The sequence below is a fragment of the Polyodon spathula genome, chromosome 2, assembly GCF_017654505.1.
Source record: "Polyodon spathula isolate WHYD16114869_AA chromosome 2, ASM1765450v1, whole genome shotgun sequence".
Taxonomy (NCBI): Eukaryota; Metazoa; Chordata; class Actinopteri; order Acipenseriformes; family Polyodontidae; genus Polyodon; species Polyodon spathula.
Window position 1 is genome coordinate 9397323 of NC_054535.1, and position 19077 is coordinate 9416399.

The 19077-nt window shown below is 35.8% G+C and overlaps 1 protein-coding gene across 1 annotated transcript in view; it reads right to left on the reverse strand.

Annotated features, from left to right (window-relative positions):
- Positions 1 to 2268: 2268 nt before the first annotated feature.
- The window catches only part of LOC121329855 (condensin complex subunit 3-like), a 32720-nt gene continuing 15911 nt past the window's right edge, over positions 2269 to 19077 (reverse strand). The window contains exons 14-22 of the mRNA XM_041275775.1: positions 18723 to 18842; positions 18386 to 18604; positions 10807 to 10988; positions 10342 to 10516; positions 9948 to 10118; positions 9551 to 9680; positions 7993 to 8046; positions 7503 to 7584; positions 2269 to 6700 (exon numbers count right to left, since the gene is read on the reverse strand). Coding sequence (XP_041131709.1) covers positions 6574 to 6700; positions 7503 to 7584; positions 7993 to 8046; positions 9551 to 9680; positions 9948 to 10118; positions 10342 to 10516; positions 10807 to 10988; positions 18386 to 18604; positions 18723 to 18842 — 1260 coding nt within the window. The 3' untranslated portion in view covers positions 2269 to 6573. The remainder of the gene's footprint in view (positions 6701 to 7502; positions 7585 to 7992; positions 8047 to 9550; positions 9681 to 9947; positions 10119 to 10341; positions 10517 to 10806; positions 10989 to 18385; positions 18605 to 18722; positions 18843 to 19077) is intronic.

Genomic DNA, 19077 nt, shown 5'->3' on the forward strand with positions numbered 1-19077 from the left:
AACCACTGACTGGTGTTAACATTATTTGTCATACGTACAGGGGGGGTCCGTACATTTTAGAATATATCCGGAAAACCACTTATCCAGTCGTCATGAAACTTACTATTAACACTGATAATATGAGGTTCTTGGGATATAGGCAGGGGTATAGGTTAGGTGAAGATCAGTTCAAATACTCAAGTTAATTTGAGCCTACCAACAAGGCAATTTTCTGTACAAGCAGTGAGTCCATTCTATTTTAAAACATAATTGTCATAAGCAGCTTTTCATCAAGAGTGTGGTATTTAAAATCTGCACATCCCAAATTAAACTATAAAAAAGCAAAGAACCAAAATATTTTCAACATAGGAAATATGGTAATGTTTCTAGAGTGAACAAGAGTATGTCTCATTACAGACATTGCAGTAAGTAGGTCCCACTTTTTTTCCTTTAAGGCTGCTGCTGCAATATATATATATATATATATATAATATATATATATATATATATATATATATATATATATATATATATATATACACACACACACACACACACACACACAGTGGCTTGCAAAAGTATTCAGACCCCAGACCAATTCTCTCATATTACTGAATTACAAATGGTACATTGAAATTTCGTTCTGTTTGATATTTTATTTTTAAACACTGAAACTCAGAATCAATTATTGTAAGGTGACATTGGTTTTATGTTGGGAAATATTTTTAAGAAAAATAAAAAAATGAAATATCTTGCTTGCATAAGTATTCAACTCCTGTGTTGTGGAAGCTCCCAGTTTGCACCGATGAAAGAAATTGCCCTAACGAGGACACAATTACCTTACCAGTGGCCTCCACCTGTGAACCATTAAAGTTGCTGTCACATTTTCTGGATAAAAACCCCACTGTTGAAGGATCATTGGTAAGGCTGTGAATCTGAAGGAAAATGAAGACCAAAGAGCATTCTACAGAAGTTAGAGATAAAGTAATACAAATGCATAGATTAGGGAAAGGGTACAAAATAATATCCAAGTGTTTGGATATCCCAGTGAGCACAGTTAGATCAATAATCAGGAAGTGGAAGCTGCATCACACCACCCAGGCACTGCCAAGAAAAGGCCGTCCCTCAAAACTCAGCGCTCAAACAAGAAGGAGAGAAGCCACAGAGAGGCCAACAATCACTTTGAAGGAGCTACAGAGTTCAGTGGCTGGGAGTGGAGTAATGGTGCACCAGTCAACCATATCAAGAGCTCTGCATAACACTGGCCTGTATGGGAGGGTGGCAAGAAAGAAGCCGTTACTCAAAAAGTACCATCTGAAAGCACGTCTGGAGTTTGCCAGAAAGCATGAGAGTGACCCAGCTGCGATGTGGGAAAAGGTTTTGTGGTCAGATGAGACCAAGATAGAGCTTTTTGGCCAAAACTCAAAGTGCTATGTGAGGTGCAAACCTAACACTGCCCATGCCTCAAGACACACCATCCCTACAGTGAAGTATGGTGGTGGTAGCATCATGCTGTGGGGATGCTTCTCATCAGCAGGGACTGGGCATCTTGTTACAATTTAAGGAAGAATGGATGGAGCAAAATACAGGAAAATACTGCAAGAGAATCTGCATTAGTCCGCTAAAAAACTGAAGCTTGGGAGGAAATTCACCTTTTCAGCAGGACAATGTTCCCAAGCACAAGGTCAAAGCAACAGTGGATTGGCTCAAGAACAAAAAGGTGAATGTTCTACAGTGGCCCAGTCAAAGTCTTGATCTCAATCCCATTGAGAATCTGTGCCATTTGAAAATTGCGGTCCACAAGCGTCGTCCAACCAACCTGAACAACCTGGAGCAAATCTGCCAAGAAGAATGGGCCAAAATTACTCCGACACTGTGTGCAAAGCTGGTACATCCTTACCACAAAAGACTTAAAGCTGTTATTGCAGCGAAAGGTGGCTCTACCAAATATTAATGTGTGGGGGTTGAATACTTATGCAAGCAAGATATTTCAGTTTTCTTATAAATATTTCCCAACATAAAACCAATGTCACCTTACAATAATTGATTTTGAGTTTCAGTGTTTAAAAATAAAATAGCGAACAGAAGGAAATTTCAATGTACCATTTGTAATTCAGTAATATAAGAGAATTGGTCAGGGGTCTGAAAACCTTTGGAAGCCTATGTATGTATGTATGTGTGTATATATATATATATATATATATATATATATATATATATATATATATATAATAATCTCAACATCGACTGGGCTGGTAAAGACCTGAATGGGGCAGGTTTGGTAACTGACTGGTGATCTCGGCACTGGTTGGTAGGAAGCTGGAATCGGGTCGGTACAGGGATGGTACCAGTTTGGTGTCTTCAGCGCCTGGTTGGTACCGGGATGGTTCGGTGCTGGTTTGGTGACTTTAGCACCGGATTGGTACAGGGATGGTGTCGGTTCGGTGACTTTAGCACCGGGATGGTACTGGTACAGGTCCAGTAACTTTGGTCCCTGTTTTACAAAGAATGCAAAATATATACAGATAGAAGCAACAAAGTACTTATCTGAGCAAGTCTCTCCAATCAGGTCAGTCTTCAAAAAAAAATTTAAAAAAATGGTGCAGAGATCCATGAGCACAGTCCTTTTGATGCCTGTCAAAAATGTGTCACAGGCTCAGTGAGCAGCTTTGGTTTACAATATTCAGGATTCAGGTCTTTATGAGGTAAATACCCATTCGGTAACGGTTACATTTCGTACTTGAAAGGGAACTCCCTTGTTGGTAGGCTGAAGTAATTGCTTGAGTAATTGAACAGATCTTCATTTGACCTGATCCTTTGTGATTAGAGTCATTTGTAATATGCTGTGGGTTATCGGGGAGCATCAAAGAGTGAGTAAAAAAAAAAAATAAAGCCTCCACTTATTAATGCCCAGATCATTTTTGATCCTCATTATCTATAACATTCCTCAGATAGTATGCAGGTAAAGTATAATAATATTTAAATACAGGTCCATTTTTATGATGTCCTAATTTGATGAAAGTGGGCATAATTGTGCTCTAAAAGCTCAAACATGTTTCATCATAATTTCCACATAATTCAGTAATCACAAACAACTCCCACATATTCCTAGGTTAGGTTTTCCATTGTCATTTTAGTGAGTTGTATAGTTAATCCGATACGCCAAGAAATTCCTTACATTGGTCCTGGGAAATGCATTGGTCCACGAGTATGCATACTATCTTCAAAAAAGTACAGTGACATACACTTATCTGTGGATTACAATATTATTCTGACTACAAAAACAGTATTTTCCTGAAAAGATGTGGGTATGTTCAGTCCTTGCAGTTAACCTGAAACTTGTTTCTTGGGGGTGAAAAAAAAAAAAAACCCAAAACAAAACGCCAAAGGCATTGTACATATAAGCGGACGATGGTGCTTAAGAGGTTAAAGCTGATCCCTGTGTGCTGTCAGGTGCTTGAGCCGCTGCCGCAGTACAAATTGTGTTTTGACCTTTCTCTCTATTTCTATTAAGGAATTTCCTTTTTGTTTTTCTTGTAGAAAACGCCAAATAAATATAATGGGATAACTCATCTCCTTAAGAAGTGATGAAAACCACAAGATTATGAAATGTGCCTTAAATATGTAATTTGCTGAAAAATGTCACAGCATTATCACAATAAGCTACTTTGTTGAAGAATTTAAAATGATTGGAACAAAGTGTAACAAAGATTTTTGTTTATTTATTATTTCCCTGATGCATTTTCCATTTGTCATGAAACATTGTGTGTAATAGTTATTATATACCTATTCATCAGACCTGCACATATTTTTATACAAGCGTGTGCTAATGAACAAAAAGGCCACACATTGGTCAATGATATTTGTATTACAAAATAAAAAATAAACTTAATCAGAAGATATAAATATGCTCAAAGTAATAATGCACTCTGGGTAATATATATTTCAACTGTACACACTAAGGATACCATTTTTTGCACTATCCTCAAGTAGCACACCCTAGGTGCTCAAGAAATTATTTCTTCTGGTTCAAACAATTGTATTTCACTTATTTGCATAAACATGTAATTGATGTAGCATTAATAACTTGTATTTTAATTAACTGTTAGGTGTTTACCTAAAGGTACACCTAGTGGCCATTGCTACTTCTGCTTCACATTTAAGATGTTGTAACCCTAACCCTGTTCCTCCATGTGTAAATTAACTTCTTTAACTGCTGAATTGATTTATTTTTGCTATCTTTGTAAATAGTGCTAATATATTTAAGTGCCTTAGATACATGAAGTGAAACTTAACCCTATCCCCCCAGTATATTGAACGCCACGCTTTATTTTATTATCTTACCATGTAGAAGAAATCCTGCTGATTGTTAAACATGACATTGTGTAACAGGATTCAGCTGCATCACTATGAATAGAAGGACATTTTTTTGTGGTTGGGTCTGAATTTAGTAGTTTGATTCACTCAATGAAGGATTTTTTTGCTTAATCCACTGAAGCAACCTGATGAAGCAGTCAAGGTAATCTTTTTTGCTTGAAAGTATGTTATGACAATGATATGGATTAAAATATCTTACTTACTATTTTATCTATATAATTGTTTAGTACAAAATCCTTGTTTACATGGTAGTCAAACAAACAGATTTTTAATCAAGAACAAAGTGTTTTTACAAGATACCATTTTAATCCATCTAATTTCACCTGAAACAATGGGAAGCAAAGCTTTGGACAGGATATGATAATGATGAAAGATGTAATATTCATGTATTGACACAGCTCAATTATATTGCACAATGAAGTCACTGTGTTAAATATATCTCAAGTTTCTCCAAACTTCTCACATCTAGCGGTAGTATCTAGTACAGGGATCTTCAACCCTGCTCCTGGACAGCTACAGGGTCTTCTGGTTTTCGTTTCAATCTGAGATCTTAGTTCCTTAATTGAACCCATTATTGGCTTAAATCAAGATTAACATGTGTTTCAGATCTTTAGCCACTGATCTGAAAGACACCCATAAAACCTGCAGGACTGGGGGTTCTCCAGGACCAGGGTTAGAGACCCCTGATCTAGTACATTCAGTGAAACAATGATAGAGGAGATAGACTCTGTGTGACAACAGAACCAGGCAAAAAAAAAAAAAAAGATGCAGAAATATCTTTCTGTCCTTGGAAGCAGTTATACTGTGGTGAAAGGACACCACTCAAGGATCCACTGATCTTTTGCACTTGTTTTACAAAACAGTATTTGGTTTACTGAAGTTTCTCAGCTGAATGATAAATATTGAAAACATTTGACAAAATATGTATTACAAAACTATTTCAAAATATTGAGACAAACTATTTTAACATGGTTGTTTCTAAACAAATGCCCAGATTTTACTACACAGTGGAATTGGTAACTAGAAGCAAGTTCAATGTGGGTAGTTTTGAAAATTCCTGCACAGCAGTACCTAAAGGCATCATCATCTTTACGATACAAATTGCACAAGGTTAAGACAATATCACTCCAAAAAAAACACACAACCAAATTCGTAGAAGTCCTAGCTGTTACCATCTGTCCTGTGTAGAGGCACAACATGGAAGAAATAACTTCGCTTTTAGGATCTCTCCTCAACCATGCTAATTTTCAACAACCCATAAGTACAGATTTAAAGGCTGTACAAACATGCTGGCGAGGCAGTATGTAATTTTAAATGGAATGACAAAAGCAATGTACAATTCTGAGCATGTACTTTTGCAAGGATTTGAAAGTTAATGGTTCTCCTATTTGCATTTTTGTAGAAAGCACCCACTATTCTTTAACAGTCATCCAGCAATGGATTTTGAAATATCTTTGCAAAGAAAGAATATTCAGGGATGCTTATTGTTTAGTTGCACTGTGACAAAATATGCTGGTCATAGGAGCTTTCCTGTTTACTATGCATTTATAAACGTTTTGCTTGTAGGGTTCTTTCATTTTACTTTATTAAAACCAGGTAACACTAAAAGCAGACTTGGTCACATTTGGCATACAAAGCAAAAAAAAAAAAAAAGTTACTCCATTTGACAATATTAAATGTTTAAATAGACTATTTCCCATAAAATTGAGCATATCTATCCAAAAAAAATCCTTCATTCATGTAATTTATTTTACTATTACTTTATTTATAAAATGCTAAGCTTATTTCATGCTGTATAAATTCAAGCCTTAAAAATATAAAAATATATTCTGTATAATTTAAACCATAAGTGGTTTGTGATGCATTTACTGTTAAAACCCTTTGAAGTTTGTTTATTATGACCAGGTGCTACAAGTGATGTTTTCTTTATATTAAAAAAAAAAAAAAAGTTTATACGTAGCTTTAAAAAAAGATTGTATTAAATAAATCTAGTGTCACCAAATGAATAATAAAAAGGATTATTGTTGAATGTTTAATTCTTTCCTTTATGCTGTACAAGCACACTTTTACAAGCAATGATGTAAATGAATATCTTTCACTATACGCATACTTATCTAATCTGCAGTCATACAGAAGATGTTTTTAAAAAAGGAAAATACATAAAAACAATCCATTAAACATGTTGATCAGTTATGCTGTAGAACAAGAGACTTATGACTAACTGGCTTCTCTATTTATTAAATCTGTGAGATTAATTTTGGTTTTTTCCATTGCGGCTGCTTTTGCACGCCTCGTTGACCTTGTAACGGTTTCAGGAACTGCCTCTACAATCTCCTCCTCATCACTAAAAAAAGCAAGCAAAAGAGAAATAGTATCATAGGAAGTGGATTTAAAATATTTCAAAATTCCAAGAGACAAGGCTGTATTTATTCTGCACACTAGAACATATCGTTTGCATTTAGATTGTTACTATCACATTAGAAATACTATGACCATTTATTCAACAGTAAAATGACCCTAAAGATTTGTTATTTATCCATGTGTGCATTTTGATTTTCTGGTTAAACACGTGCAAAGTCCTGTCAAGTCCCACATTTACATATTGAAATAATTTACTATACTAAGAGTATCGCTACAAATGGTTCTAGCAGAACATGAAGGTGGTAATATATCAGGAGATGAGTTGCCAATGTGCTTTTAGCAGCTGAACTATTATTTTTCTGTCAGAGGACCAGACAGTTAATACATTCTACTATTTTACACTACAAATAAATTAGTATGTTAGTTGCAAGTATAATTTTGCCATTATAGCACTTCTATCCAAACCACTGTGTGCATGGCTAAGGCAAAGCCAGTGCATCATTTGAACTTGCCTGTCAATCGTACATTTTCATTTAAAAATGCACTCAGGAAAAAACAAGCGATATAAAAAATAGATGACCTTCAAAACAAATTCAGAAGCAAAACTAAAAGTGTGTTGTAATCAGTTGCTAGGTCATTAAAATAAAAAATAAAAATAAAAAGTGATTTAATGTGGTCACATTCCTTTGATGAATCTATGGAACATAAGGAATTGGCCTTTACAGCCAGTGACGAAGAAAAATAAATTCACCATGTAAAAATAACACACCGTCCATAAATCTTACCTTTCATCAGAAACCTCAACTGTTTTGCGACGGGTTGTTCTGCTTCTTGTAGTCCTGGTAGCTGTGGATGCAGATTTCTGCCCTGAAATACAAGATCATCAGGGGAGCAACTAACCCACAAACAATCTAAACTGTCCAGATGAAAATGTAAGAGTAATTTGATATAGATAAAAGAACAAACAAACAATCATCTCACTGAAACAATGCTTGCGAGTTGCATAAATAAAAAAATAACACATTCAATCTACAAACTAGAGGGAGAGTGCAATCTAATAAAATGATTCTGAAAATGTAACATTACATGACTCATGCATGGTAAAGCTCAGTTTGACAACCACTGGTTTTATCCCATCTACAATGCATGTTGTGCCATTCGCAACTCAGTTCACCACAGTCAAATGGACAAATCAAATTGATGTCAAGTGTAAATCGTTCAGTACTAAATGCACTGAACCTGCATTTAAAAAAATAAATTAAAAAAGCCACCTACCTCTTTTAGTTCTCTTTTTTGTACTTGTCAGTTGATCATCATTTTCAATATTTTCTGTGGACAATGCACATAAATAATACAGTGAATTCTCTTTAAAATTAACTGATTAGACACATTTTTTGATAGTATGAATTTTCTACAAGCGCCTGGTCAAATTTGGCAGTTGCTTTTTGTAAATTACTAATAACACAAATTTCCTGTTAGTGCAAATTATTTGAGAATCCTCCCAGGGAAGAAATGTGAATAAAACCAAAACGTCCTTGTTCAAAGTCCCACTTTTAAAGGATATTGAGAAATGTATTAACATCCACAAATACCCCAGCTGACACAGGAAGGGAAGGGACATACTCGCCACTTCCAAAATTCAAATAATGGAAGGATCACAATGAGCAAGTAAGAAAAAATCACGAGGTTCTTAAACGCTTGATTGATTCGGTTTACCTTGGCAAGCAAGCATTGGCATTCAGAGGGCACGACTATTTTAATTTCTCAAATAGAGGTAATGATGTGGAATTACTTTCTCCGATTTCTGACTGGCAGCATTTAAGCAATCGCTAGATTCTGAACTGCTGAATCTCTTTGGTGCCTCAGGTTCTGCTACATGCAGTACGTAGCTGTAATGGTAGATTAAGAAACCAACGATGGAAACACAGCTCAGCTGTTTGTTTTCAGATATGTGACTGACAGTGGCCAAAAGAATGGCTGTTCTATGAAAACGTGTTACATTAACAAAAATAAAAATGCTTTTTAAAAAAAAAAAAAAAAAAAGGTTCCCATTGGGCTGTTTTTTAGATTCTATTGCTTTTAACATTACTATGCAGGACAGACGCTATAAGATCACCTTTATTAAAAAGGTGAACAGATTAAATCAACAAATGCCCATAACTAACCAATCAAAAATTTTAATCTATTGACAGCCCTAATTTTGAGTTGCCATAGTGCTCATGGAATAACATGCACTACTCTTGCAGACAAAAATTGAGGGGTTGAAAGTGATGGATAATACACCACCATACAAGAAAAAAAGATTATAGGATTTCAACATTCCCACGAACACTTTGTCAACTATTTAAAAAAACAAAAACAAAATGTATATATAAATAAAACGGAATGCAGGTCAATGTTTCTGATTTGTTCAGTACCCCGATGTTGAGGACACCTTTTATTTGTGGTTTAAAAACACCCGTGATCAGAATGGGACATGCAGGTTTCAAGTGCAGTTAATTTGCAATGAATGCTTTAAGAGTTCTCTTGGCGGATTTTCAATAAAACGCACAGTACTTTAAATGTATAATTATCTTCATTGTTCTGCAATTAATTTGATTTCAGTGGTACTGTAACTTCAATAAAGATTGACAGTATACATTTGGCTTTAGATTCATATGACACTTTTGCTGGTCCCTTGAATTTCATATTAAGCGAGAATGAACTCATTTATCTAATTTTAATACGGTGAAACATTAGCAAATCACTAATGGAGAAGCTTAGATGTTCACAAATTAAAACAGAATTATTGTTGTCATTGTATTATTCCCTGAAATATCAAATATTAAAATACCTTGCCCATTTTCAGCAGGACCTTGATTTACTGTTGTATTAGCATCCTTGGTACCATTATCCTTAGATTCTCCCTTCAGCTGATTAATAAGTTTTTCAAGGGCCCTTAAACATACTTTATCCTTTACCTCCTGTAAAACAAACAAAAGCCATCAATGTAATTTCTGAAACGGGTAGTCTGAGTTCATATTGGCAAGCAAAAAAACACACTACAATCTTACATATTTACCAGCATTTAAATAGATTAACTTAAAACAATTTTGGCATTAGAAGATCTGATATTAAACCTCACTAGCTGTCAGTAGGTTTTAGGATCATAATCTGAATACAAGCATTTCATGAACAGACTATTACATATGTAACAATCACACCATTCAGAGTTAGTTAAATGTATTTACCATACAGACTTCATCCAAAAGCATCAGTAAATCCTTATTACACGATGACTCTCCTGTAGCAAGTTCAAGATTGCTCAAACACCTTGCATAGATTCTGACATCTGGAACAGCTGGGTCGTTTAATATCTCATTACATATCCTGACAGCCAAGCTGTTATGCACAGTAAGTTCCTGTAGCAAAGACAGTTTGAGATGAACATGGTTTCTTTCACTAACCAGTTCTAGCAATACAAATTAAAATCTGCAAGAAAGTAAGTCAGCACCTATTGGAATTGTTTGGAACAATTTAGGAGATCCCTATTGCATTAAGCAGTGAAAAACTTACACACTAGAAAAAAAGTTAGCATAAGGATGTAACATACATTAAAAAAAAAAAAAGTAAAAAAGCACCTACTTTGTAATCATCTGTTTTCTTGCCTTGATGAATTAATGCACTGGGTCTAGTCAAATCTATAAATAATTCGGCTACATTTGCTATATCAACCTCAGCTAAAGGTGAGGATCCAGGGGCGTTGAACAATGTGTGCATAGTTGGCAGAAAACTTTCTTCAAAGCATTCTTGATTGGATCTGTTGAATATAAAATTGACTTAATTTCACACATTACAAAAAATTGGCGAGTTTGCCAATGTTAGCCCAAGTTATGTATCCAATGCAGGCCCATTTAAAGCTCATAAAGCTCTACTCACCATCAATACAGGCATATGAACCTAGCATTTCCACTCAGTTAATGGGGCATTATAAACAATAGATAATGTAAATTTGAAGCATACATTCTACACATTTAGAATAATTTCTTAGACTCCCAAGATGTGTTCAGCAATTAGATATTAGACATTGTACTGTAGGTTATAGCATACCTGCTTGCGTAAGCAAACAATGGAAAGAACACACCCAGGCAATGTCGAAGGCGCGTGTCATCTTCAGTAACAGGATTGTACCACAACAAAACGAGACGAGAAAGCAACTTTGCACTGACGAGTCTTCCAGAGAACATGAGTTTAGCCAAACCTTCAACAGTTTCAGTCCTGAGCTCAGGTATCTAGGAAAAAAAAGATTTACATGCAAAGGAAACACTGAAATAATAGAAAATCTATATCTACCTATCCATCTAAACACTGTAGTCGGGAGCTATAGTTCAGAGACTGTTTGTATTCCGCCTTATAAACGAGAATACAGCATATGGGGCAAATGGGAGCCATGACCATACCGCCTTATAACCTGTTCGGCAGCATAGTGGGCCACTCTTTTTTTATATATATTTATTAATACATACATATATATATTATATATATATATAATATATATATATATATAATATATATATATATATATATATATATATATCTATATATATATACATACATATATATGTATATATATCTATATATATATATAGTCAAATAGAGTATGTATATATATATAGATATATATATATATATATATATATATTATAAGATATATATATATATATATATATATATATTGATATATATATATGAATATATATATATATATATATATATATATATAATACATATATATATATATATATCTCACACACACCAGTCAAAAGTATATATATATATATATATATATATATCTCACACACACCAGTCAAAAGTTTGAGTACACTTGGTGGAAACTAGATTTTTTTCATAACTGACAATGTTTTACGTTGTATATGTTTCTGTAAGTACTTAAATGAAAACACATGTTGCAATACATACAAAACATAAGGAGTATCAAAGCAATGTTCAAGAAAATTGAAAATTGTCCCTAAATCTTGGATTCCTCAAAATAGCCACCCTTTGCCTTAATAACAGCCTCACAAACACGAGGCATTCGGTTAACAAGTTTCAGCAGAAAATCACCTGACATGTTTTATGCAGCAATTCCCACAGTGTAGGGCACTTGTGGGTAGCTTTGCTTGGACTCTTCTGTCCAGTTCGTCCCATACAAATTCTATGGGATTGAGGTCTGGAGACTGGGCAGGCTAGGTCATTAGATTGAGTTGTCCTTCACTTTCCTTCTTCGCCAGATAGTTCTTGCACAACTTTGAGGTGTGTTTCGGGTCACTATCTTGCTGAAGAATGAAGGACTGCTCAACCAGCTGTAATCCTGATGGAATGGCATGCCTCTGAAGTATGCTATGATAGCCATGCTGGTTGAGCTTGCCATGGACTTGGTAAAGATCACCAACTCTGTCACCAGCAAAGCAACCCCAGACCATGACACTGCCTCCTCCATGCTTGACAGTGGGAACCACACATGCAGAACTCATGCGCTCACCCTCTTTGAGTCTTAGAATTACTCTGTGGTTGGACCCAAATATTTCAAATTTTGACTCCTCGGGCCATAAGACCGACTTCCACTCCTCAAAAACGTCCAGTTTGTGTTTTTTGGCCCAGGTAAGTCTCTTCCTCTTATTCTGCCCTCTTAACAATGGTTTCTTTGCAGCAATTCTTCCAGTTAGGCCAGCTTCACGCAATCTCCTCTGAACAGCTGATGTTGAAACATCTGTACTTCTAGTAGCATTTAGCTGAGCTTGTATTTCTGGGGTAGTTAATCACCAGTTTCACAGACTTGTGACTCGAATGAACTTGTTCTCAGATTCTGAGGTCACACTTAGCCTGCCTGACCTTGTTCGGTCCTCATGAGTGCCAGTTTCTTCAAATCGTTTGATAGTCCTGGCCACAGCAGTTAGACACTTGCAAAGTTCTTGCGACTGGTCTTAAAGATCGACCTTCATTTCTTAAAGTAACTATAGACTGTCTTTTTTCTTTGCTTAACTGAGCGTATTTTGCCATTTTCTGCTCCCTTACATTCAGGAATGACAAACTTGTGCCTATGCTACCTATATTCATAGTAATCATGGACCCTCACCTGTTAACAATAATTGGTGACAAAAGGTTAATTAGGTAACATGCTAGTTAACTAAGAGAACATCTAACAAAGACACGTTTATACTTAGGCCAGTGTTCTAACACAGTGTTATACACATTTCAGACTTTTAACTGACTTGGGCATCAGACTGAAATCCCCCTGCTTTGGGTGACCATTTCATCGAAATTGACAAGCTCTAAATTTTCATTTAAAAACTAAATTTTTGAATGCAATTCACTTATGATTATCACCTTATATAAGTACACATATCATATAATTAAATATTAAGTGTTTATAGACAAGTTTATACAGTTAAAAGCATAGATAATCATGAAAAACCTGGTTTCAAGCAGGTGTACTCCATTTGACTGGTACTGTGTGTGTGTGTGTGTGTGTGTGTATATATATATATATATATATATATATATATATATATATTACACACATATACATAGATAAATACACACACACACACACACACACACATCTATAGAAAGTCTACAACCCCTTTCAAAATGTTCACCTTTTGTTGCCTTATAGCTTGGAATTAAAGTGCATTAATATAGTTTGGGTTTTTTTGTTTTTTCATTTAATCTACACATCCTACCCCACAACTTCCAAGTGGAAAAAATATTCTAGAAATTTGTAGAAAATTAAATAAAAACTGAAATAGCTTGGTTGGATAAGTGTCAACTCCCCTTGTAATAGCAAACCGAAACTAGCGCAGGTGTAACCAATCACCTTCAAAATCACAGAACAAGTTAAGTGGCCTCCACTGGTGTTAAATTGTAGTGATTCACATATTTCAGGATAAATTCAGCAGTTCCTGCAGGTTCCCTCTGCTGGGTAGTACATTTCACAGCAGAGAGTCAACCATGAGCACCAAGGCGCTTCCAAAAGTACTCCAGGACAAAGTTGTTGAAAGGCACAGATCAGGGGATGGGTTTAAAAGAATATAAAAGGCCTTGAATATCCCTTGGAGCACGGTCAAGACGATTATTAAGTGGAAAGTGTATGGCACCACCAAGACCCTGCCTAGATCAGGTCATCCCTCCAAACTGGATGACCAAGCAAGAAGGTGACTGATCAGAGAGGCTACCAAGAGACCAAAGGCAACATTGCAAGAGCTACAGGCTTTTATGGCCTGCATGTGACAACAATCCCAAGCACTCCACAAATCTGGCCTGTATGGTAGGGTGGCAAGAAGGAAGCCATTACTTCATTAAGCCCACCTTGAATCCTGTTTGAAGTAGGCAAAAAAAAAATTCTGAAGCCATTTGGCAAAAAGTTTTGTGGTCTGACAAAACTAAAATGGAACTTTTTGGCCCAAATGCAAAGTGTTGTTTGGCGCAAACCTAACACAGCGCATCACCCAAAGAACACCATCCATACTGTGAAGCATGATGGTGGCAGTATCATGTTATGGGGATGTTTCTCACCGGCAGAGACTGGGGCACTTGTCAGGATAAAAGGGAAAATTAATGGAGCAAAATTACAGAGAAGTCCTTGAGGAAAACCTGCTGCCCTCTGCAAGAAAGTTGACGTGCCTTTAGGGTTAGAAACTAACAATATTGTGCTACTAGTCCAAAGGACTAGTACCTTTTGAAACTTGCTAGTCCTTATATGAAGTGTCTAATTTGGAATCTGCAACAGTTGGGTTCCCTAAAAATAGGCTTAGATTTTATTTTGATAAAAACAAAAACGCATTATAAATTCAGATTAAATTATTTATTTTATATTTTTTTTAAACAAAATCACCTTCGTAAATACTCATACAGATCGATCAATCACCTGTTTGCACCTCGTTACTGAGCGACAAACTGACACTGACCGCACCAGACGGGATAACAGAGGAAAAAATTCTCAGCTGTGTCACCTTGCCAACCATAAATCTCCATCTGAAATTGACACCAATGTTTATTTTATTGTCTATTACATGTGTTGCTATCTACAAAAATGTTGGCTGGCTATGAATTATCTATAATAATTAATACTCATACACATGAAGTCTTCATTAAAGTCCCAATTTAAAGACAGTATGTTTCACTGTAGCTCTCAGGATGAAATTGTTAGCTAGGTGGGGCTTTTTTTTTTTTTAAATTAGCAGACGGGAGAAAACTGCTGCAAAAACAGTTCTGCTTGTGAAGCATCCACGCTATAGCTTGACCGAACCGGCGATTTATTTTCACTACGCTGGACCTTATTTTCACCCCCATTGGTGCTTGAGCCCCAGAGCGCTCACAAAATAGCCGCCTATGCCCCTAGTATTATCAGCGATTAAAGCCTTGTTTTCAAACAAACTGATTATCGCTCACCAGTATTAGTAAGAAAAGTGTGTTCTTAAAAACAGTAATTTCAGCTTCCAATCACTTAAAATGCACAGACGATAATGTAAACACCAAGCTAGACAGCGAGTCCCAAGCTTCAAGCGTGTTACGTGTTATTATGTTTTAAAGCAACATACTACAATAATGTTCATTATGGTAATTGTTTGTTTATTAGTTTTCAAATGTGACCGGTTTGACCTTGTTAGTACAACCGGCCCCCTTTGCCAATAACATCTTCAGTCAAGGTCGTAACCCAATATAAATCAGCACATTTTTGTAAAATGACTTTACACTTACTTCAAAAGAGGCAACGTGTTTCAGTAAATTCAAAACGATAAACTTCTCATCTCGAGCAGAGGGAAAGCACAAATGTAAAACGTCATTAAGTGGGGTTGGCATTGCAGAGGAGATGAAGGGAGGTTTCAGTTCCTATTTGTGAATGCTTATTCACCATTGCTACACCCGTTAGAAAATGGACATCCCTGCATTTTCTAGCACAAGACTGAATGCGAGAGTATACGTGTGCATTTGTTTTAAGTACTCGCCCAAAGGACTAGAGACACAGACATCAACTAGTCCTCATCAGATTTAATTCACCTCAGGCAAACTGGAGTTTCTAACCCTGTAAAATTAACTGAATTTTGAAGATAACAGGTCATGTCCATCTTTTAAATTTGTTGCTGTTCTTGTTCTACATTTCCTAAACTGTTCACTAAGCTACTTTTTTTTTTTTTTTTTTTTTTTTACACAACATTACTCCCATGTTTGGTCACCATCATAACTATTGCAAGAAACTGGGGTTCATCTATTCTGCTGGTGTGAATATACCTGATCTGTTTTACAACTATGTCCTTTTTTAAAATCAATAGTGATTGATGAATATAAAATCAGCGCAGGTCAAGTATTTAAACCTCTTTGAAGCAAAATCTAAATTTAGTTTGGTAAGCAATTTTAAATAGTTTGGCTGAAAAATCTGAAAGCTTGCATTGCCATAGAGACACTACTTTCATTGTTTGAATATATACACACACATACAGAGCATCAAAAAGAAACTTATCACTATTAAAACACGCCATTTTTTTTTTTTTTAAATCACTCGTTCATTCTCCCTTGGCCATGACATGCTTGAGTGACTGACTGAAGCTTATTAGGTGATTTAAGTGCATTAGTGAGACAGTTGATTGGACACTGGATATGGAGTGATTTCAGCTGCTGAATTGCAAGCTTGAATAAAAGCAATTTTTTTTATTTTTTTTATTTTTTTTTTTAAAGCCACATCTGTCAAGAGAGCAGCACCTTAATGCAGTCGGCATGTTGGAGGCTGGACTAGGGCAGCGTACTGTGGCTCGATCTCTTGAGTGCTCACAACCAGCAATTTCAAACTTGGTGAGACAGTTCAACCATGCACACTGTCAATGACAGGCCACGAACTGGGAGACCAAAAGTCACAATACCTGCCTAAGACTGACAGATCATTTTGCAGCATCTTCATGTTGTCAACTAAATCACCACAATAAGTCACTGCACCTGCACTAAAAACAGTTTGTCATTTTTCAATCATATCTAGTGAATTTTATCCAAATCACTTAAAATACTATTCTTTTTTTTCTTTTGAAAAACAATGTTGTGTGTGTATATCAGAGTCTCTATATATATATATATATATATATATATATATATATATATATATATATATATATATATATATATATATATATATAGGACACACACACACACACATATATAGTGAACTCAAAGTATTTGGCGACACATTTTTTGTTATTTTGGCTCTGTATTCCAGGACTTTGGATTTGAAATGATACAGCACGTTTTGTACATAGTCCCCCCATTTTAGGGTACCAAAAGTATTTGGACAGATTAACATTATGTACAATAAAGTAGTCATGTTTAGTACTTGGTCGCATATCCTTTGCGTGCAATGACTGCCTGAAGTCTGCGACCCATTGACAGCAACAGATGCTGGGTATCTTCCCTGGTGATGCTCTGTCAGGCCTGTACTGCAGCCATCTTCAGTTCCTGCTTGTTTCAGGGGCTTGTTTCTTTTTGGCCTTCAGTCTTGTCTTCAGTACATGAAATGCACGCTCAATTGGATTCAGATCAGAGGATTGACTTGGGCAGTAAAGAATGTTCCACTTTTTGGAACTCCTTGGTTGCTATGGCAGTGTGTTTGGGGTCATTGTCCTGCTGCATGATGACGTGCTGTCCAATGAGTTTTGAGGCATTTGGTTGTATCTGAGCAGACAAGATGTTTCTGTACACTTCAGAATTCATCCTGCTGCTGCCGTCAGCAGTCACATACCCAATGAAGACAAGTGAGCCAGTTCCAGTAGCAACCATACATGCCCAGGCCATAACACTACCTCCACCATGTTTCACAGATCATGAGCAGTTTTTTTTTCCTCCACACCTTCCATCACTCTGGTACAGGTTAATCTTCGTCTCAACTGTCCATAAGACTTTGTTCCAGAACTCTGCAGGCTTTTTTAGCAAACTGTAACCTAGTTGTTCTGTTCTTGATTACTCTCAAATTAAAAGCTGACAGTTTGCACTTTAACCCCATCGTCATTGTATCATTTCAAATCCAAAGTGCTGGAATACAGAGCCAAAACAAAAAATGTGTCATTGTCCAAATACTTTGAGTTCATGGTAATTTTTTTTTTATTACACACACATTTTTTATATATATATATATATATATATATATATATATATATATATATATATATATATATATATATATATATATATAAAACATACACAGACATCATGCCGCATTCGTAAATATTGACACATGCTTTTAAAAGGAAGATGCAGCATTTGTGCCTAACCCCTGAAAAAGTTGTCAGTATTTTCTTTTTTTTTTTTTGTTCTTGCATGTCTAAGCTTTTTTTAATCTGTCTGGAGCTCTGCATTATAATTAATAATTTCTCTGTGCTTCAGTGGTACAAACAGATTGATACACAATGGTGCAACTGACAGAGCATTGTGTTTTGAGGAATCATAGTCAGAAAACAGACGTTCGATTTTAGAAAAAAGGGATTAGAAGAGGAATTGAATACTGAAAATGAATTTGGGCGATATCGATAACTGGGTAACCCGGACACCCTTTGTCATCCCTAAAATGATTTGCTTATTTACACACAGAATTACCACACCCTTATTCTATTCAACCTTTTCTATTGACAAGCATAATTATATTATATACCTCACTGTCCAGGAAACCCAGCAGTAAAGAAAGGATGTCATTGATTGTATTTTCCTCCTCTTCTGGTTCCTTTGTCTCTTGCCCATCTTGCTGCGGATCTGAATCACTCTGAAGGCTCTGGGACTTGCTTTTCATTATCTCCATTCCATTAAGCAGAAGTTGATCAAGTACCGCTTTAAGAGCACTGATTCTAATCTTGGTGTCATCAAGTTGAGCAATCTATGTACAAAAAAAAAAAAAATGAATTTAGCAGAAACCAGCACAGACATGCGAGACACAGATAGTAAAAATGTGTGACAGTGGCCTAGCCAGCAAGAAAAGGCAGAACGATTGTTACCTGCAACAGCAATACAAGGTGCCTTTTTGCCAACTCCTTGTTCTGTAGAGTGCATAAACCTAGACACTCTACAGCCATATTACGCACTGATGGATGGGCATTTGCAATGCCTGGGAGGATCTAATGGGGGGAAAAAAAGTTTTAATTTCAAGTCAAATGCTAAATATGCTTAAGGTTGTTATTACAGCAATTTTTCTCTTTGTTAAAACCTGGTATCCATGAGTATTTTTTCACTTAAATTTCATAAAACCTATACACACTAGTTCTTTTAAAAACACTAAATTTGAACCTATTGGCCAAACTGCTCCACAGGTAAAATGTAATCACATTATAAAAACAGATAATCAGGTTTTAC